The sequence below is a fragment of the Saccostrea cucullata genome, unplaced genomic scaffold (assembly GCF_032062105.1).
Source record: "Saccostrea cucullata isolate Sc308-1 unplaced genomic scaffold, CSIRO_AGI_Scuc_v1 ctg1433, whole genome shotgun sequence".
NCBI classification, from domain to species: Eukaryota; Metazoa; Mollusca; class Bivalvia; order Ostreida; family Ostreidae; genus Saccostrea; species Saccostrea cuccullata.
This window is the reverse complement of record NW_026923776.1, coordinates 655-23,630: the sequence shown is the minus strand read 5'-3', so window position 1 is coordinate 23,630 and position 22,976 is coordinate 655. Positions and strand designations below refer to the sequence as shown.

Genomic DNA, 22,976 nt, shown 5'->3' with positions numbered 1-22,976 from the left:
TAAATGTATAAGGAGTATTAAAAACATGATGAATTAATTAGCACTTCTAATTAACTTTACAGGTAAAAACAATGAAGCTATAAAGTAAACACAACCAAAGGTGATAATTACAAGTACTTGGATGTAGGGTTTTAATTTTGAGGCCTTAATTAAGCTACCAAAAATGATTGATGGTCAATATATCAGTCTATATTTATATTTGGCCTAAGTTTCTCTTTGTGTCTACAATAAATCATACTGATCTTGTATCATGTTTACCAGGTCCATTTTACCAGATTGAAACGGGGGAAAAAAAGAAAAATATAATTTGTATCTTAATTTAACTGTAAGTCTCACTATACCTGTATTAATATCACTTTTTTGTATCTTTCTTTAAAACCCGATGATTTCTTTTAATATTTTTCTTTGGTTCTCTTCAATTAATTTTACAATTGACTTAATCAAGAAGATTTCTATTAAAAGAATTATTTAGTTTGTCTATAAATTACCATTTAATGATATAAAAAATATTGTAGGATATAGAATTTTAATTTTAACACTCTAACATTATTAAAAAAAATAACTTCTCAGTGATATTTATTTGTTTCAGATTCCAAACTAAACATAGACTAATATATAAAATGTAATTAAAATGTAATTGAAAAGTAATTGGTCATTACAGAGTGACATTTTTTTAAAGTAATGCATTACATTACAATTACTTGTAATTGAAAGATGGATCCATTACACATTACACCCCATTACTTTGAAAAAATGTAATGATTACAATGCATTACCATTACACATTACCATTACCCCAGGTCTGATGGTAACCTAACAGTCAAGTTATATTAAAAGCATGACAACTTTAACTTTTCAATGCAGTAATAAATATACCTTCATCACCTGCAATGGAATATATATATCTCAATTCATTCGATACGCAAGAGCATGCTCTACATAAAAACAATTTCTAAAACGAAGTATTATTGACAAGCAAGCTGATGAAAAAGAATATCAGTAGTCTCGTTTAAAGTTATGTATTTCGTAAGTTCTATGGTTGATACAATGACATTGTCAGCAAATACGAGGGTTGTCCAAAAAGTTCGTGGACAATGACGTTTTTGTTAAAATAAATGGTTCTATATGCATCTATTGTATATCAAAATATTTTTCATGAAAAACCGAGTCAGAATGATTTAATTTTTATTGATGAAACTTAATATTGTTGTAAAAATCGGGGTCTTTAAAGATAGCAGATTGCGCGCACGGACCAGTCTGACTTTACGCTAATTTCATTATTACGTAAAACATTTGGATTTTGACTTAACACATGTTCAAGGACGCACACCACATTTCTTTTTTAAGGCGCAACGCACTTCCAAGTGCTAGCAATAACCTTTAAGTGTAGATTATAATTTATTTAATTTTTAAAATTAAAAACAATGCACACAAATTTACGAGCACCATCTTAATTAACAGTTTGTATACCCAAACTGAACAGCCCAGTCTGACGCTGCGCTAGATTTATAACAACGTCATGAATAGAGATCTCCATTTACAGTTAATTACACGTGTTTTTAAATTCTTGTAGTGTCTTCGAATTTGTACACACTGTTGAAAAATCGTATATACGAATCCTAAATCGATCCATTCAATACATTTCAATAATTTTGAGTTGTTTTAATAAATATTTTGTCTCTTACATCGTTTTAACCTTTATAAAATTTTATTTTTTGACCGGACGCTGCCCCCTGCCGACGGACGACGTCACTTTTTCTGTTGAGTCTTGACACGTACTTGTTAAGGTTTTCTTTGTGTATTTTTGTTGTCTATATAGTAAGCGATATTTAAGATATCATAAAATGATTATAACCTCTTTATTTGTGTTACATAACATTTTAATCAATTTTTGACTTGTTTTATATAGAAAATAATCATATCAATCCGAACTCTTTGTATCAGAGTTTACTTCATTTTAACCTGGTCCGTGCGCACTATCCGCAACCTCTAAAGACCCCGATTTTTACAAAAATATAACGTCCCATCAATAAAAACTAAATCATTCTAACTTGTTTTTTCACAAGAAATATTTTGATATGCAACAGATTTATATAAAACCATTTATTTTCACAAAAACGTCATTGTCCACGAACTTTTTGGACAACCCTCGTACAATTTATCATTAAGTCAAATCCTGACTGACATTTTTCCCGTTTATACCAATTGTTAGTCCATTATTTATACACTGAATTTAGGATGGATTTTCCCGTTATTTCACGATCATGACAATGAGCACACGGTGAGTGTGAACGTTCAGCAGGGGATGCTCGCTCAACCACGGCACCTGATTTTACCTCTGATGTTTCGAAGGTCTGTGTTTGCTCTGTTCCAATTTTGTATTTTTGTTTTGTGGAATATGATGTTGAATTATGTTCGTTATCTCCATATACTTCTTCTTAAATGGATGTTATTCAATGAGTTTGCAAACTTTTTGATCCCTTCTTGTACATGTATTCAAGGTCTTTTTCTTATCTTAACGTGTTTAATAAAAATATATAATAAATCATATATAGAAATTAAAATGTAGCAAAGTTATTTTTTTAGCCTTGAAACCCTTCAATAAGATGGAAAATTGCAATAAACCATGGTTTATAGGACTCTATATTTATAATAGGCTTATTACAAATGGAAATACATATCAAGAATACTTTTTGATGTAGATCTTAAAATGAAATACATTATTAAGACATCCCACAAAATATATATGGAAGCAAAAACTATTATTGATAGCATACAATTGAATATGATTTACATAGTTGCTCAAAAACTCTAATTAGTACGTATAAGATTTTTTTCTTTTGATTTAAATTCTGTGAAATCTTTTTGAGCATGTCCCTTAGGATGTACTCAACTCAAGGAGACATTTCAAGCTCTAGCAGAATCGTCTTGAAGAAGTATATCTCACTTTTTAAGTTTAAATATTTCTTCTTAACAGAGGGAACTTGACAATAGACAGTATGTCCTTTTCTAAGCATTACCAATCTACACCAGAAACAACCAATGCCGCTAGACTGGCGAGGATGATACTTGGTCCGTGCACAGATGTCCTGCGAGATATCCTAAAAAAAGAAGTGTCACCAACGGATCTGTCTAAAGAAGTAAAGAAAAATATTGATATGTTAAAAAAATCAAGGTTTGCGAAATCCACTCAATCCAACGCAATCAGAGATAATTTTCCCAAAACCCACAAAGCAGTACAGTGGTGATTATTCAGACTTAGATATATCTTTATTGTATTTACTTCTACGTAATGTAAGTAAAATAGCACCACATTCCAAAGGTTGGGGAGAAATTCCAGATCCTGGAGACAGAGGCGTGGCTGCTAACATTGAAAGAATTCGCTTCCTTAGAAACAAGTATTACGGACATTCACCTAATGTGTCCCTATCCGACTCAGAATTTAGACAGGAATGGCGGAACATCCGGGACATCGGAGTAGAGCTAGAGCGACATTATGGTTCATCAACAATTTACCAAGATGCAGTCAGCATTTTAAAAACTTGCTGGATGGACCCAGCAGGGGAGAAGAAATATCTAGATTTACTTGGAGATATAAAAGATCTTCAAAAAACTGTGGATGTTCTATCCAGTAAGTAAGAGTTAAACTTGTAACATCACGTATTTTGCAATATTCTCATTAGTTCAAAAAAATATATAGTTACTATACTATTACCATATATAGAAATTGCTAATGTTACGATGATAAAACAAATAACACATAATAAAAGACCTCATTTGCATTCTTCACACAGTTTATTGGATTGTTAAACTTTTTTTCTTATTTTTTGCAGATGCAGCGCTTCATTGTGGTAAATACAATCATATTCATTGTGATTAGATATATGCCAAGAACAAGAGCAAGAATTTCTGAAAAATCAAAACTGTTCAGTTTAAGTTGAAAATGCAGTATTTATCAATAGGACTGTTGCTGAATATGTATTTATTGAACATGAAGTAATTTTTCCTCTAGTCAATTCATAATGACATTATAAAATTGCCTCATATTTCAGATATGCAGTTACGTAATGAAATATATGTTTTTGAATCTCAAAAAAAATGTTATAATTTTTTAAAATTCTTCCTTTAGTTTTTTTTTTTTTTTTTTGCAAAGGTAGTCAATTTTATATTTTTTCTGCAAATTCAAGGTCATTGCTTTTTCCAATACTTGAAATTACAAAAAAGAAAATTTATTTAAGGAAATAAAAGTACCAAGTCTCATCTTTATTTGATATATGAAAAAGGGTTACAATCAATATATTGATACCAATTCTTCATACCAATATTTCATACCAATTGTTAGTCCATTATTTATACACTGAATTGACCACGGATTTTTTCCGTTATATCCTGATTATGACAACGAGCACACGGCGGGTGTGACCGGTCGGCAGGGGATGCTCACTCCTCCATGGCACCTGATCCCACCTCTGATGTTTCGGAGGTCCGTGTTTGCTCTGCACTTATTTTGTATATTTGTTTAATGGACGTTGAGATTGAATACTGTTCGTTATTTCCATATCCTTCATTGATATAATGACAGGGGCATATAAAATGAACCTAGCTCTTTGATGTTTCATGAATATTATACAGCAAAAGTATCATATTTATGTTTACGAATATTATATAAGTAACTAGTTACTATCTTAAAGCAATATGAGCAATATATGCAACTTTGATGCTGGTTTTTTTTTGTTGCAAAGTTTTACATAACCTTTTCAATGACGGAAAAAGAACGTTAATTATCTTTGATGTTCATGTATAAGATGGAAGAACTATTTATTAGCTTCGATTGAAACAATAATACATTATTGACATTTTGTACATAATGATTTCTTATACATAACTATACGTTGGATTGTATGTAGAAGCCTTTCTTCTGCTTTTGTTCAGTCTAATTGATCTAATTAAAGGTTTAAGTAATTAATAAAATACATATTCATCATAATAACGCATTTTAACAGGAAATCTTCTTTTCAAAAATGCAGCTCGTATTGCATTAAGTGAACTGATTATGAAAAGTAAATTGTACAAAATGCCATCAGAACTTTTTAAAACAAACCTGCATAGCCTTTCTTAAAAATTCATTAAATGTTTAGTTAAAGACGAAATTATTTTTCTTATTCTTAAGTATGAACATTTTGATATTAGTAAATATGCCTTATTATTTTTTCTTGTAGAACTAAGAGTTGAGAGGAAGATCGGTATGAAGATTATTTAATACGACAATCACATGATATTCAAGATATTCCAATTTCTGATATTTTAGTACTTTTAACAACAATCACATAGGTTAAATTCATTAAATCATTGTTTTAGGTTTTTTTTTTATCGTAATACATATATGCAGAGATACATCTCCTCCATAATATGTTAAATAATAAAGAAGATACCTTTGAAAGGTTTTTTTCTCATCTTAAAACCTTGCCAAACTGGTGTACGGTATATCTCATTTCTACTTTTTTTTCTTATACATGTAATTCAAGAGAACACTCATGGCCTTTTAGCATATTAACACTGATCGATTAACAGATTAAGCATTATACATCCATTAATTATAAACAGGAATAAATCTTCTTTAAAGTTCAAGCAATCTTACAAAATCAAATAAATTGAATATATTTGTAGATCGATAATAAAAAAATTTAAGAATATATATCTTCTTAAATTCCTTCGTGATGTTGTTATGTCTTAAAGATTAGTAACTTTTTTCTATTCATAGAAACAACCAAGCAAATGATATCGGAACATTATAAAGGTATGAGCAATCTATTTGTAAAGACTCGTGCTTTTGATGAAGCAAAGCAACTCTTGGATAGAAATGGGTATGTCGTCATCAAAGGGCATCCTGGAACTGGGAAAACTACGATAGCCAAAATGCTTATGAAAAAATTGATAGACATTGGAAAATTTCCTCTTCAGATTTTCAAATTCTCTGAATTGTATGATACCATCTCATGGGCAGATGGAGTAGCTTCATTCTTTGACAATATGTTAGGAGAATTGTCTTTGTCCTATAAAGAAGTTAATGAATTTACAACAAAAGCTGAAATGATAAAAATATTGATTGAGCGTGATACGAAAAACAGTATGATATTTACAATAAGAAATGATGTTTACCAAGAATATATCAATCAGAGGAAAAACGATTTTTTCTTTCAATCATCCTTGATAGATATATGCAGTAGTGAATATGGTTTGCAAGAACAAGAAATGGCCCTTTTTTTACAAAACTATAAATTGTCAAAAAGCAATTCAAATACTGATATTATTAGGAGGGTATCAGAAATCCCTTTGTCAATAGGATTTCCACAGTGTTGCAAATTTGCAAGCACAAACGCTGAAATTTCAAGTGATATTGAACATTTTATGCTCAATCCTAGGACATTTTTGAAAGAGTATTTCGAGACATTTTTGCAAAAAATCCCAGTAAAAAGTGCCGTTCTCGTTTATATTCTCTTCAGTGGGGGAAAAGTGGATATAAATTGCATAGAGAGCATTCATGAAGATTTGGAGATGAAACGTGCATTTTTGAAATATCTTGGTTTACATTACTCTATGTTAAACAATTTTCATAGAAATATATTTTGTTTCGAAGGATTCCTGACAATTCGAGACACAATAGAACATACTTATAAATTCTCTCATAGTTCAGTTCAAGAAATGCTTTTTAAAGTATTTTTTTATTTTGATCCCAAAAATATGATACAGAATTGTCACCATTCCCTGTTAAATATGTTGACGACAGATAAAAACCCGAACAGCACTCAAGTTATCATAGGAGGGGATCTATATAGTGATGTTGCGAGTCGTTTGGCAAATATTATTGAAAGTCACTCTAGTGAAGGATATACGTCTGTATCTTTTCTTGAATTGTGGAAGGATTCAGATTTCTATGAAAATATATTACTAAGAAAACAATTTATTTTGAAGATAGAAACTTGCCGTGATAGAAATGAAGATTCCATGATAGTACATTTTTCTAAAGCAGGGGAAACACGTTGGGTAAAATATTTACTACCGAATTCCGACAAAAAAAACGATACCTATCCCTTAATACTGCTTGTTCTTCAAACAAATCCGAGATTGTTCATCTCATTCTGTCTTCTGATGTACGGTGTGATCTTCAAACGTGTTTTCATGCAGTGCAAAGTGGTAATTTAGAGTTACTGTTCCGAGTTTGTGAGCTTGTAGACCTCCATCAAATAAACTTTTCATTGCATCCTGTGTGGTCTTTTTTAAGACATAGTTTGCTCCAGGAAATATGTCTGATGCGACAAACACAATTTGTTGAACCGATTTTATCTAAATATCCGTTTTTAGTGAAGATAAAAAATGACTATGGTTCTAATGCTCTACAATCTGTGGCAAGTTCTGGTGACATGCATGTATTCAATTTGCTGCTAAAGTTTGGCTTCGACCTGTATGAAAAGGATCGATTCTTTGGCCACACGGTCTTAACATGTGCTTGTCGAGATGGAAGACTAAAAATGGTAAAACACCTTATTGAGAAATACCCCGTCCTGCTCCATTACCATACAGACCGAAATGAGAAAAGTCTTTTGTATTGGGCAGCTTTCTGTGGGAAAATTAAAATGTTTGAATATATTCTAAATCTCTATGTGAATGAAATCATCATATTACCTATATCGAGTTGTATAGAAGCTAGAATATATGGAAACGATAAATCAGGTCTATCTATCCTACACGCTGCGTGTGAAAATGGTCAATTAGACATGTGCAAATATTTATTGAATAGATATCCAAAATTACTATATGCATCTGACGATGATGGGATGAACATTCTTCATTCTACAGCTGTGAGTGGTAACTTACCTCTTTTCCAGCATATATTAAGTAAAGGTTTGGATATTCATTCCACAACGAATAGTGGAATGAATCTATTATATCTCTGTTGCACCAGAGGTAGAAAATATTTCTTTCATTATCTTGTTAATGCATATCCAGATTTCATACACGCCAAGGACAAAAATGGAATGACAGTATTGCATGCTGCTTGTTTTGGTGGAAGTATAGAAATTGTTGCTTTTCTTATTTCAAAGGGTTTAGACACCGGTGCATTGTCAAATGATGGTAAAAGTATTCTGCATGTTGCTTGTATAAGTGGGAAGTACGAGATTTGTGAGTATTTGATAGAAAACCAACCTCAGTTAGTACATGTAAATGACAAATTCGGTTTTTCAGCTTTACATTTTGCTGCCAGCGGGGGTAACGTCCAGATCGTCAAACTATTGGTTGAAAAAGACACGAAAATCAACATTGTAAGCAACGATGGAAAAACTATTTTACATTTTTGTTGCTGCTTTGGAAAAACAGAAATGTGTGAATATCTTGTAAGGCATCATTCAGATTTATTGCGATTAAAAGACAAAAAAGGGTGGACAGTATTGCATTCGGCTTGCTTTGGGGGAAGTGTTGAAATGGTTTCCTTTCTAATAACAATGGGTTAGACAGCAGTGCATTGTCTAATGACGGTAAAAGTATTTTGCATATTGCAGGTATCATCGGGAATTATGAAGTTTGTGAGTTCTTGATTGAAAAATATCCCCAGTTACTTTATACTAGAGATAGAATTAATTGCACAGTCTTACATCATGCAGCTTGTGCAGGTAAAATTGAAATAGTAAAAATGTTACTTGAAAAAGGAATGGATATCAGGTCTGTAGCATACGATGGAAAATCAATTTTACATATTTGTTCTCCCATCATTCATATACAGATGTTGAAATACTTGGTGAATCATCACTCAAAATTATTGGAGTTCAGAGACAATAATGGATGGACAGTGCTACATTCAGCTTGCTCATTTGAAAATGTAGAAATAGTTTCTTTTGCAATAGAAAATGGATCGGACATAAATGCTCTGTCAGATAATTGTAAGTGCATTCTGCATATGACTTGCTTGGCTGGAAAATATGATATTTGTGAATTTATAGTTGAGAAATATCCAGAGTTATGATATATGAGTAAGCCGTAGTATTCTTGATGTTATATAATTAGCCTCTAAAATTTACAGAGCTTTCATTCATTGTTAACATATATGTGGCCGGGATAGAAATTCGGCAAATGTCAAGGAGTATAGCCAATTTCAATTAACAGGATAACACAACGATTTAAAGTCCCTGATGTAATTAATTTCATAACCAATGAACATCTATTCGCCATTTGAAAGACACTAGTGTCGAGTCTTACTGAAAGTCCATGGATGAGAAAGAATTGTACTGCTTGGATTAGTATGTACATTTAATAACTCTGCAATCCGGGGAACCACACACACAGTACACTAACCCTTAGATCCGCCATGAAAATTTCAATCAAGAAGCATCCTATAGAATTAATACAAGGGAAGCAAGAAAAAAATTAAATGTGCTGAAAAAATCTAGAAATATTATTATGATTTTAAAAGGAATTTTAAAGATCGTCTTAGGATAAGTGGTACATTTCTTTCTCTTTTTCAATGATTTTCTAGCATTGATTCACATTTTCAATAATAGCACCATAATATTCATATTGAGAAGCTTGTGTCTCACATCTCACAATATGTCACAAGATATAAAGGTAAGGGTTTGTCTGAGCATGTTAAGTGAGTTTTGATAGATGGGCATACAAGATTACAAATAACAATCCTTTCAAAAGGATGCCCGGTTGATCCCAAAATTTACACAGATCATGAAAGTAAAAATACTTAGTAAAGATTATGAGAAGTTTCATCGAAATCTGAAAGTCCGTTATTTTCAGTTACAGTCACAATTACCATAGAAACTGGCCAGTCTCACGCTGTAAAAACCCCTGTCCTAATTGCTTAATCAGAAAATGTTCTCTCATTTCAGAAAATACCCCCTAAATGCAACACTTTAGGAAGTGTGTGTCTTGTTCGTCTAATTTTTTTTCATGCAAGTTAATTAGGTCTTTCCACCTTTCTGTGGAAAGACCTCTTGAAATGCTTATGTTTATTATTATTATTATTCTTTTTCTGCCGAACTTTTGAAACCGTAAGACTTATCGAAAAACGTTATGGTTCATTATATTGTATATTAAAAGTTATTCCTAAAAACGACCCCCCATGTTTGAACTTTGACCCCTTTCAAAGTTATTGCCCCTTACGCAAGAAATGTTTGCTATCGCTACTATCCCTTTGAAACCGTAAACCGTAGAGGTATGAAACCTTCACCAATGTCTTGGATTAATTGAGAGGACTCTGGAATCTATTCATTGCAAAAGTACTCGGTGACTCCTTCAATGAGTTATTGCCCCTGAAAGTCATAAAGCTGACAAGAAAAATTAAAAACTTTTAAAGGACAAGTGGTAAAGATATGGGACCAAGTGCATGAGATCTTTTGACCTTTGACCTTGAAAGTAGTTGAGGGTTGAGAAAGGTGAAGGTCATTGAGAAAACTAGAGAAATTGTCAATTTTAACTTTAAAATCCAAATGACCTTGACCTTTGACCTTGATATTTAACATTGACCTTGACTTCTGACCTTCTCGACCCTTACTCAAAAGAAATATTCATTACCTTTATCTAGATTCAGCTTCAAGTGTTAATCTCAAGTTTACCTCTCTCTCTCTCTTTCTTGGATGACCTTGACCTTTGACCTTGATAAATGACCTTGACCTTGACCCCATTGACCCATAGGTCACAATCAAGCTAAAGGTCGTGGAGTTATTTACAACCATCACTCTAACAAATGCTTATAAAATATCCCCCCCTTATAAAAAAAAAATAAAATCAACACCAACTTAGAGAAAATGTCTACAAGTCAAACGAAACGAAATATCGACATAAGATTCGTAATAAAAGGAAGAAGAGACCTGAAAGAAAGTGTCTTGAGAGTTTTAAGGTGAGTCTCTAAACGCGACAATGAGATTCTAGTGAATATCGGCAAAATCTGCATTTTTTTTCTGTCTGAAATTAAGTTATTGCTGAGCATAAAAATTAATTAAAGCTCGTATTGGCTATTTCTGCAATTTTGGTTAATATCATTCGATTCTCCTGCTCTATTACGACATTTTGGTACCAAGTATTGTTTCTTAGGTGTATGGAATTTATTTTAATTTTATTTAGATTTAAATATGAATCGGCTGAAACTCGGAAATAGCGATTTTTCATATAAAATAAATTTGCACGCTCTCCGTGACACCGCCTTCTTCCTGAAATGCATGTTTCAAGTTTAATTTATGCTCATAATTTTCAATTCAATGCAAATAGAGATGATTATTTAATCTAACCTATGAGTTCGCCATTTCTGTCAAAACGAACGCGCCTATATTTTCACAAATTGTAAACACAGTGCCGACACGGAAGTTCGAATGTATCATAAGCTCTGTATGATTAACTCAATCTATTCAAACTATAAACAAACTCAATTTTTTTTTGGTACAGGAAATCTCTATTTTCATTATCCACCAATCGTTTTTCTCGAAACTATTCATTATTCCTCTCTATGTTCCATAACAAACAAATAAATACACGTGTTTCTGTACTATTTTTATTTAAATCCACGTGCTTTCATTTCTTCTTTTTTCTTCACTCTTAGTTTACGGAAAACAATGTCATCGGAGCCTGTGGTGTAGTGCGTAGAGCGCTCGCCTGGCAATCCGAGGGCTGAGGGTCCACAGTTCGAATCCTGCTGGCAGCACTTATTAAATTTTTTTTTTTTCTTTTTTTTTTTTTCTGGTTTTTTGGGTTTTTTTTTTTTTTTTTTTGTTTTCTTTTTAATTCAAATGACATGAAAACTTAAAAGAAAGGTGGAAAGACCATTAATTGTTCAGTGAACAATTAGTCTACTAGTTTTTATTGTTTTTTTTCTTACCGATTTTGTGTACACGATTTCTCAGAAACGGCTCGTTCGATTTTCATGAAACTTTCAGGACTGATAGAACATCAAACAAAGCTGATATATAATTTTTTGTTTTGATGACGTCACTTCCGGTTTTGAGATTTTTGCGATTTAGTGATTTTCAGGGGGTCAGTTTGTCCGCGAGTTTTCTCAAAAACAGCTTAAGATAGAAACTTAGTTTTTGAGCAATGATAGAGCAATATCTGTAGATGTGACATACGCATTTCATTTTTACCGGAAGTGCTGCACGACGACGCTCGCTATGATCCAAAAAAGGGCATGTCGAGAATTTTAAAATTTCTAACACCTTTTCTTCGATATCTTTTCACATACAAATATTTTGTAAAGACATGTAGAACAAAAGAAGTGTAGAATAACATGATCTTTCAAATGATATCTCGAAAAAAGGTCTGGCCCCTAAAATAAAGGGCCTAGAGGGGCCGAAAGTTTTTCATTTATATCTCAAAAAGTATTGAGAATTTGTAATACGTTTAAAAAGCAAAGTTGTTCAAAATGTCAAGCTTAATCTATTGGAGTCGACAAAATGCGTCCGGCGACGTCACTTCCGTCATACCGGAAGTCGTCAGAATATGCATATTTTTGCCTTTCTTGACATATTTTTGGTAATAGATGTATCTGGAAGCATAAAACATAATTTTCTGTCCGTTGAAATCACTTCCGAACAAACCGGAAATGACCGGAAGAAGCCCAAAATAGCTTATTTTTGAAGGTTTAAATGCAAAATAAAAATTATAAAGTCAATGGAGACCACTTAGCTCATTTGCTTTCATTTGTTGACGTCACTTCCGGTCAAAACAGGACGGAAGACCTACTCGTTGCTTTGCAACGAGCTTTGCTCTAATATTATTAAGGTCTTCCGTCTTCAGCGGAAGACCTTCTTGTTATTCTTAGGTTTCTTTTCCACTATTTTTATTATTATTGTTTTTTTTTCTTACCGATTTTGTGCACGCGAATTCTCGGAAACGGCTGGCTCGATTTTCATGAAACATTCAGGAATGATAGAACATCAAACAAACCTGATATATAATTTTTTGTTTTGATGACGTCACTTCCGGTTTTAGATTTTTGCGATTTAGTGATTTTCAGAGGGTCACTTTGTCCGGCAGTTTTCTCAAAAAGCACTTAACACAGAAGCATGAAATTTTCAGCGATGATAGAGCAACATGTGCTGATGTGACATATACCACTCTTTTTCTCCGGAAGTGCTGCACGACGGCGCTCGCTATGGCCCGAAAAAAGTCCTATCGCGAATTTCAAAATTTTTGACACCTTTTCTAAATATCTTTTTACCTGCAAATATTTTGTTAAAACATATAGAACAAAAGAAGTGTAGAATATCAAGATCTTTCAAATGATATCTCGAAAAAAGGGCTGGCACCTAATATTAGGGGCCTAGAGGGGCCGAAAGATTTTCTTTTATATCTCAAAAAGTATTGAGAATTTGTAATACATCAAAGAAGCAAAGTTGTTTCAAATGTCAAGCTCTATCTATTGGAGTCGTCAAAATACGTCCGTCGTCGTCACTTCCGGTCATACCGGAAGTAGTCGAAAAACGTGTTTTTTTGCCGTTCTTGACAAGTTTTTGGGTTACATATGTCTCTGGGAGCATAAAAAGTAATTTTTCCGCCCCTCGTTGTCACTTCCAGTAAACCGGAAGTAGAAAAATGGCTTATTTTGAAGGATTTGATGCAAAATTGAAATTATAAAGTCACAGGAGACTACTTAGCTCACTGCTTTCTTTTGTTCCGTTACTTCCGGCACTTCCGGTCAAAACCGGACGGAAGACCTACTCGTTGCTTTGCAACGAGCTTTGCTCTAGTTATTATTATTATTCCTGGGAAAATTTTGTCCTCGAGTGATCTTGTAAACTACACATCTGACTAAGGTAAAATGTTTTTAGGGTCAGTAGACATGTTATGTAGATTTGCCGAACAAAGGTCATTTTGCGCGCACGTGCTTGCAAGAGCGCGCACGTGCAACACGAGAAATGCCCAATATAATTGATATAGACGTAACTTTTTCAATTTTCAATGAAATGCTTTGAAACTCATAATATAAGGATATATTAGTAGCATAGACAATATGACATGGTCAAAATAGCAAGATCTCACGCGCATGCACGTGCGCTTTGCTCTGATTGGCTGAAACTAAAGTCTCAATATCTTTCTTGTTTTTTGACGATATTCTTTGAAATTTTGAACATAGCCATGCATTAGGATATCCTACAACATGATATATAGCAATTATTATGGAAATACGTGCATGCACGTGCGCTGCAATCTGATTGGCTGAAACTTTAACTAGCTATAACTCCCTTGGTTTTCAACCAAACTGGATGAGATTTGGAACATAGATAGATATAATAAACTTCTACAAGAAGATATGGACACCATGCACATGCATACACGTGAGTGTATGTGCGCTGCAATCTGATTGGCTGAAACTTTAAACAGCTATAACTTCCTTGCTTTTCAACCAAACGGGGTGGGATTTAGAACATAGATATTAGATGTAATTGACTTCTACAAGAAAGTATGATCACCATGCTCGTGTATGCATGTGCGTGCACGTGAAATATGTAAAATCAAAAATAGACACGTGAATGAGCGTATTTTTAAAAACTTTTGGATTAAATACTTTATTATTTAGTATAAATAATATATAGATTGTGTAGACAAGATGATATGGTCATTACGCATATGCATTCACATGCGCACGTGTGCATTGCTAAAATTTGAATGAACTTGGTACACTTCTAGGTAAATGTTATTTAAGTCTAAAGTTTGTCTTCATTAATGAAGCTTACAGGCAATACGGCACCAAAAGGGAGTTGGGGAGCGTTTGGGGAACATCTGTAACGGTCCCCGTTACAATTAGCACTAGTTATTCTTATTATTATTTTTCTTCTTCCTGGGAAAATTTTGTCCACGAGTGATCTTGTAAACTACACATCCGACTTAGGTGAAACCTTTTTAGGGTCAGTAGGCATGTTATGTAGAGTTGCCAAACAAAGGTCATTTTGCGCGCACGTGCTTGCAAGAGCGCGCACGTGCAACATGTGAAACTACCAATATAATGGATATTGCCGTAACTTTACTATTTTTTGATGAAATTTTTTGTAACTCATAATGTAAGAATACATTAGTAGTATAGACAAGATAGCATGGTCAAAATAGCAAGATCTCACGCGCATGCACGTGCGCTTCGCTCTGATTGGCTGAAACTAAAGTCTCAATAACTTTCTTGTTTCTTGTCATAATCCTTTGAAATTTTGAACATAGTCCTACATTATAAAGATCTACCGCATGATATATAAGAATTTTCATGTGAGCATGCGCATGTGCGCATGCTGCAAGCTGATTGGCTAACACTTTAAATGGTAATTTCTCCTTTGTTTTTTGACGAAATTCTTTGAAATTTAAAATATAGTCATGCATTAGGATATCCTACAAAATGATATAGAAAAAAAATCATGAAATCACGCGCATGCACGTGTGCTGCAATCTGATTGGCTGAAACTTTAAATGGCTATTTCTCCTTTGTTTTTTGACGAAATTCTTTGAAATTCAAAATATAGTCATGCACTAGGATATCCTACAAAATGATATAGAAAAAAAATCATGAAATCACGCGCATGCACGTGTGCTGCAGTCTGATTGGCTGAAACTTTAAATGGCTATAACTCCCTTGTTTTTCAACCAAACAGGATGGGATTTAGAACATAGATAGATGTAAGGGACTCCTACAAGAAGGTATGATCATCATGCACGTGCACGCACGTGCGTGCATTTGAAACGAGTATATTTAAAAATACTCTTGAATGAGTGATTTTTATTACTCTTGGACTGAATGCTTTAATATATAGTATATTAAAATATATAAATAGTGTAGACAAGATGATATGGTCATAACGCACATGCATTCACATGCGCTTGGGTGCAATGCTAAAAATTGAATATAATTGGTATCCTTCTGGGAAAAAGTTGTTAAAGTCAAAAATGCACAGAGTTTGTCTTATTTAATGAAGCTTACAGGGAATATGGCACCGACAGGGAGTTGGGGAGATTGGGGAACATCTGTAACGGTTCTCGTTACAATTAGCACTAGTTTGGTTTTGGTAAGAAATGAAACTGATGTGAAAAAATCATTATTCTTTTTTAGTAAGTTTTTACTATTGATTGATTGAAGCTACTCAACTTGGCTATATTCCAGTGAAAATTGCATCTCTAAAAAGTTATCTTTATAATGTAATGTATTGAAATAAATGTATAAACATAACAGGTTCATGGAAATATGTTCTTTTTTTCTCAAAAAGTACACATATTTTACATAAATTTATTAAGTTATAATAATTTTTGTGAATTCTTCATTGCCCTGAAAGGTAACAAACACTAAGGGGCAATCATTTACATGCAGGTACAACTGTCTTATGACATCATAGGAAACCCACGGCTGATTATGCTTCGTTCCTCATGATGGAGAGAGGAACGAAGCGTAATCAGCCGTGGGTGTCCGATGATGGTCTTATGAGTGCATTTAGTTTTATTTTCATGGTCATATATCAATTTTAGAAGTTTACATACAGAAAATTATATAAACTTCCTAAAAGGAGAATGATTAAAATGCTAACCCTGGTAGACAAATTAATATCACAATGCTTCAACATGAATAAAAAATATAGAAAATGTAAATAAATTAAAAACTATATTAAAGGAAAGTACATAAGGCCTGGTAATTTTAAATCCTGTATTTTTAAATGCTGATCAATAAAATACATGTACACGTACATCTGTTCTTTTTATTTCAAGCAAAATCCTTCTCTTGTTGGATCAAAGTCAGACATTTTAAGATTATTAGTGATTGTACAATTGCTCATAAAAAAATGAACATCACAGAGTATAGATATTCATATACAATTTAATTGGTTTATAAAAAAACAATATATAATTCTTATTTAGCTGACAAAGACTTTAAAATACATACTAGGCTACAATTTAAGCACTGTTTTTCCTATGAATCAGCTACTTGTCAAATCTAGCTCTTAAGAAATGATGCTTTGAAATAATATTTAAAAATATTTGTTCAAATGTCCACAGAGATTTTGTTCATAAAAATCAACTCTTAGTCTATTACAATTGATGTCTAACCCTTATCTTTGAAATAAAGGGAATACACTGTATGTAAATTTAGTTTGGTAACTGATTGAATCACAAAAAAGTGTTTGTTTACCATTACATGTATGAAAAAAAAACTAAATACATTTAGGTACAAAAACTAAACAAAAACTAAAATGAAGCTAGAGCAATTTGGTCTGTGTAATTCCACGATGGAATGAAAATTTAACCATCATGAATTTTTTATTTGAATGATATAAATAGAATGATACAGACATCGCACTAAACTTTTGAAAAAAACTATTTTTCATTAATCAAGGGGGGGGGGGGGGGGGTACTAAAATACATGATAAATCCATTTTCAAAAAATGTTTGATTCCCCTCTCCCAGTTGTCTTAGTGACTGATTAAATGACCTGACTCCAAACTTTTTTTTACATTCTTGGACATGATTTTCTTTATTTTTTTCCTCTTCTATGTTGACATTTTCTGGAATGAATTAAATTTCCTCACCTACCTACCTACCCAATAATTTTTCCCTAAGTCCGAGAGGGGAAGCAAACATTTTTATATTAATTAAAGATGGTTGAAGGGGAAAAATGCTACATGTACACTGCAACACACAATGAAATAAATATATGACATGTATATACACTGGTGTTTTGCTTGTAAATATTTTACTTTGGTAGGACAACCAAGAATGAAATGATATTAAAATAAAACCAGTTACAAACATACACTTGGTTAAAAAAAGGTCATTATTAAGAAATTTTGGATATTTCACCTAATAAATAAATAGTCATAAAAAATGATTGAACATTTTAAAATTAATGAGTAATTAACTAGTATATGAGTGAATATTATGAAGCTTTTTTCTCCTTGGCAGTGTCTTTATCATATGAAGTATCTTTCTCGGAATCTTTATTCCGTTTGGTTATCTGTTTTCCATATGATGACCCCTTCTCCAGCTGAGTAAATCCAATCATGAACTTAGCCAGTAAATTTACTGAAAGGAAACAAATCCTCTGATTCAATATCATGATATGTATCCTTAGTATTACACATACATGTAGTATTGCATAATTATATGCTTGGGAAGTCACAAAATTACATGACTTTATATAAGGACATAATTACTTAGCCCTAATGAAATCTGATTTTTTTGTCAGAGATATAAGGTATAAATTACATACATGTATGCAAAATATAAAACATATGAAATTTTTTACAATTTATCAGTAAATGCCAGGTAGTTATAAATCTATAAAGTCGTTACTGCAGACAAGAAATTTATGGATGAAATAATAAACATTGTCATTCAACAAATTTTATATGAAACCAGTAGAATGTAAATAACTACCCAGTACCCAAACAAATGAAGTCAACTTACCTGAAACAAATACTAGGACTACAGTAACTTTATGAAGAAGACTTCCATAAAAGAGTACATTGACTAGGTAAAAAAATAATGGCACAAGTGTCACAATGATCCAGAATATATGAACGACTAGGTCAGTATAACGTTTTGGTATTAAGAATCCTGGTCGATCCAGCTCTTTGGTTTGATAAAACTTTTCTACTACTTCATCCTGAAAAACAAATCATATATATCATTCTGAGCACAAGCAGACACTAAAATTACTTCTCAGCACAATTGCTGAATTGAAATACTCTATAACATAGTTTTTTGCCTCTACTATTACGCCAAAATTTGGATTAAAAACTTTTTACATATCAATACTTTCATCATACATGTAAATCAATGTAAATTTGTACATAAACATTTGATAGGTAAAAAAAATGTGCACATCTTAATATTTGATTAATAAATTCTTGCCATGCAGTATTTAATATTTTAGAGACAGATTTTGAACAAATCTCACCAACAATTAAAATTTATACAAAATTTTACACTTTTATAAACAGAATGTATCTCAATTTAACAGTTTCTTATTTTGAGATTCATGACATAGAGATTGGGTTTCAGTGTAAGATGTTTTGATGGCATTTTAATTTGATTTAGTCATATTTCTAGCACACGTAGGAATATTTTGTTCAGTACCTTTTCTTTAAATAGATTCCTCAGCCAATCAGAGAGTTCTTCCTCTGAGTCTGGTAGATCCTTAACCACATGCCGCCTTAACAAAATGATATATACATAATGATAATACAGATACAGCATTCTTCAATGTTTTGTCATTATATAGATTTACTTTCAATTAGTATTCATTTTGGCTTCTTTGAAGGAAATAAACTTGCTTATTTAATATACTGTAGACATACTTTTTTCCACGGGGTCATAATTCCACAGAATCTCAATTTCTGTTTAATCCAAGGGTAGAAAATTACGCAGGTTTTCTAGATTGTCACTAAATGCCTTACATTTATGTCAAGTACACTTGGACAAATTTCTGCGGAAAACTTGTGACCGCGTACATAGCGTAAATTAATACCACGCAGAAAAAAGTACTTCTACAGTATACATATGTACATAATGAACATCAACAATGGAAAAAATGGTGGTAATGGTCATGTCATACTTGATACTAGAATATGTTAGATTAAAAGTATAATCTGTAAGCTATTGTGACATATATATTTCTGGATTTTAAATATTTGTGTAGCTTGTATACCTGGCTCGGATTCTGCTCATTATCTTCTTCCCTTCTAACACGTCCATTAGAGAGGGATACCCCTCATCAAACACCACTGTAGCATCGTACACTGCATTCACTGAAAAACAAACAAAAATGCTTGCTAAGTACATACTCTGTATAATATTACTTGGAATTCTTGTGACTCATTTCTGCAAACACAGTTTGTACTGTAACCATACAAATAATGAATTCAGAGTAAAATTCATGATCCCTTGAACCTTAAAACTTTCAGTCAAAAGTTTGTTTGAAATAACGTTCCAGCATTTGTCATGCTTTTTTCAAAGACAAAGATGGCAAAGATCTAATATTTGTTACCCGGTACATTAAATACTTTCTTTCAAGGCAGGTCAACATCAACAGTGCAACAACAAAAACGTCATCAAGTTTTGTGTCACCAGATTGGACAAATACTGTTCATTTAGTTTCACAGGGGTAATATCAAAGTTTTGTTAAAAGCAAAAAATTGTACAAGATATTGAAGATAAATAGAATTTCTCTTATTGTGTTACACGTGTATTAGATATTGGCTTTATCCAACTCGTTGAAATTGTTTATACATATACATGGTCGGGAAGCCTTGCTAATATTTACATCATTTCAACTTGTTGGATAATGCTTATATCAAATAACACTACCAGTGTACATGTATAGATATCATCTATTTACATTAGGTACATACATTTTCCTTTCAGCTCCTGTATAGAGTAAGCAAAACCCTTTGGCCTTGGTAGAAGATGGTGTTTCATTATTGGGTATCCCTTTTCCTTGGCAACAATTTGGCTGTTTTCCAGTTTCTGGGGAGTTAACCTTGTTCCCTCTGGGAAGAGCAGCAGCTGATTAGAAATGAATGAAAGAGAAATCAAAAATCTCTTTTTACAATCACATTTCAGTATAATATATGAGAGAGTGTGTTGTGTGAAATGCTTTCCTTTTTTAACTAAGAAATAATCAAATCAGAAATTCCTCCTCAATAATGTCATGAGATCTTGCGGAAATGTTCAAAAAAAAATTTATCAATAGCATGAATGTAACTTTTGCCAAAATGACATGGTTTACAACAGTGTTACAAATATTTAATGAAGTATGTGTCATCACTATAGACTACACAAGAGATGTTTGTGAAAAACTTATGCCCCCTCCCTCAAATTATGGTAATTTTTCAAAATTCAAGGGCATATCTCTGTCAAAAATTGCTAAATATAGTACCCAAAACAGAACTTGACCTACCTGGTATATATACTTAGGATAAATCTGTGTAAAAATGAATATATCATTTCAGTATGTGCAACCGCTGTGCAGAAAAGGAGCGAAAACCAGGTGGACTGATCAACAAACAGTAGCAAAGCAATACGAAAGGGGGGGGGGGCATAATATTGTTATCTAATGCATTTAATCCATGATTATTCTCTTACTGACTAAACTGAGTACATTACTTACAGTGACCCAGTAGTCGTCTGGATATTCCATGGCTGTCCGGACTCCATCCTGGATTATCTTTTTATCCTTCGTCCAGTCTCTCTTTAGGAACAGTGACTCCGTGAACCACCAGGCCCAGCCAATCAGAGGAATGAACTGGAGGACCTTCTTTCCGTAGATCTTTGTGGTCTGAAACAGAAAATTGATGTTTTTCTACAGTGTATTGCTGAAAATGGATACTACAGTCAAACCTCGTTATCTCACACTTGTTGGATCTGAGAAAAAACTTAAATATATCAGTGTATTTGAGAAATCAGGGGTAAATACTCAAAGAATAATTATAAGTAGTTGGGACTTCCAACTCACTTCAGGTCTGTATCATTTTCCAGTAAAGAAGTTAATGTTTAAGGTCATCTTTCTTCCATTCACTCATTTTTTTTCTTTAGTGATACAATTGCATTGACATTCACAGGGCAGTTTTAAACTGGTAATTTCAAGCAACTTCAAAATGCCCTACATTACAAAATTTGTTATATATTATCTCTTAACTTGAAAATTATCTGAAGGATTTATAGTCATGTAATACCAAGGAGAGTTATCTCTCTTGTCAGACGCTCAGTAAACCTTAAGCTTACCCCGAGCATTCTCAATCTTTCTGATAGAATCCAGGCCATCAGCCAGTCTATCTCGTATTTGTGGTTCATGATGACCATGATGTGCTCGCGACCTAGATATTTTCTCTCCTCTGGGTCCATGTGTAACACACATTCACAACCTGCCCACCATTGCCCAACACTTGTAAACTCTGATAAAAAATAACAGATATTCTGTAATTTTTAATTCTGTATGAGGAATACTTGTCTAAAAAATTTCAGTTTAAGGGTATGCAATTTCTTAAACAAAGGGTTGCTCCTTCAATGCTCATCTTTCCTACTTGAACATTGAGCAGTCTGCGAGTGAATGGTGCATGTCTTTTGAGTTAAAACATCAATATTGGCAGAGATTACAAATTTGCTGGCAAGGACTACCATATATACTCACCTATGAGTCCGATTTTTGGGAGTTAAACTTTGGTCTAAAACTCTGTGTCCAACTTATAGGCCAGTTATAAAAAGAATGGTATTTTAGCAGTTGAATCCCTCTAATATTATTTTCAAATATACATTCAACTTATAGGCTTACCGACTTATAGGCAAATACCGGTATTATACCGTATATACAGTACCCACAAAATTTATGAAAATTGAACCTCAAGAAAAATATACTGATTCAACAATATTTCCTCCCATTATTATTTATTTCAACTTTCAATTTATATATTCCATGTACTTACGACACCATGAGGCATATGCCAGATAGTAGTTGATTTTTCTGAAGAGGGTTTTGTCAAACGGCCATATCACAAGTGTCAAAAGCTGGATAAAGTTCAGGATAAGTGTGCTGACAAAAAATATGTAGGCAAACAGCAGGAACCAGATAGGCCAACTCTTCCAGTTCCCCATGATGAACCTGTCAAAATAACTTTCTTGAATTTGATATTATTCCCTAATATTGACTAACTTTAACAGCTGCTGATAAAAGTGGCATGACAAAAATAACATCTCTGTACCATGTCAAATATCAGAATAGTTTTCAACAAATATTCGAATTGAAAATTTGTCGCATTTCTCTCTAAATGAAAGCAATGACAAAGCAGTAAGTTAACTTTATAAACTTGGTCCATGATATCTAAACTCACAGGGTCAAATTTTATTGATTCAGATCATCTTCAAGCAAAACATCAATCACCATCAATTCAGATCAATAACTGTCATGATTATCGAAAGTATTTTAAGGTTAATTTTTATTGCACAAGAGAAAATATTTCAGA

General features: G+C 32.7%; 1 protein-coding gene and 1 long non-coding RNA gene across 2 annotated transcripts; one reads left to right on the top strand and one right to left on the bottom strand.

Annotated features, from left to right (window-relative positions):
- Positions 1 to 3,489: 3,489 nt before the first annotated feature.
- LOC134264899 (uncharacterized) lies at positions 3,490 to 5,266 on the top strand. The gene is made up of 3 exons (XR_009991644.1): positions 3,490 to 3,631; positions 3,834 to 3,851; positions 5,220 to 5,266. It is a non-coding gene; the product is annotated as an uncharacterized LOC134264899 (long non-coding RNA).
- A 12,092-nt stretch (positions 5,267 to 17,358) lies between these two features.
- On the bottom strand, positions 17,359 to 22,629 carry LOC134264897 (1-acyl-sn-glycerol-3-phosphate acyltransferase delta-like). Its single transcript, XM_062747152.1, has 8 exons — positions 22,440 to 22,629; positions 21,742 to 21,911; positions 21,128 to 21,295; positions 20,370 to 20,523; positions 19,667 to 19,766; positions 19,096 to 19,171; positions 18,424 to 18,622; positions 17,359 to 18,039 (listed from the first exon to the last, which is right to left on the bottom strand). The coding sequence occupies exons 1-8, from the start codon at positions 22,606 to 22,608 to the stop codon at positions 17,894 to 17,896; spliced, it is 1,182 nt and encodes a 393-aa protein (XP_062603136.1). The 5' UTR covers positions 22,609 to 22,629; the 3' UTR covers positions 17,359 to 17,893.
- Positions 22,630 to 22,976: the final 347 nt, after the last annotated feature.

Coding starts and splice junctions, on each gene's coding strand:
- LOC134264897 (XM_062747152.1), bottom strand. CDS start 22,608: ATGGGGAACTGGAAGAGTTGGCCTATCTGGTTCCTGCTGTTTGCCTAC. Junction 21,296..21,741: donor AAAGATTGAGAATGCTCGGG/GTAAGCTTAAGG, acceptor TTTCTGTTTCAG/ACCACAAAGATCTACGGAAA. Junction 19,172..19,666: donor ATGAGCAGAATCCGAGCCAG/GTATACAAGCTA, acceptor CATTTTGTTAAG/GCGGCATGTGGTTAAGGATC.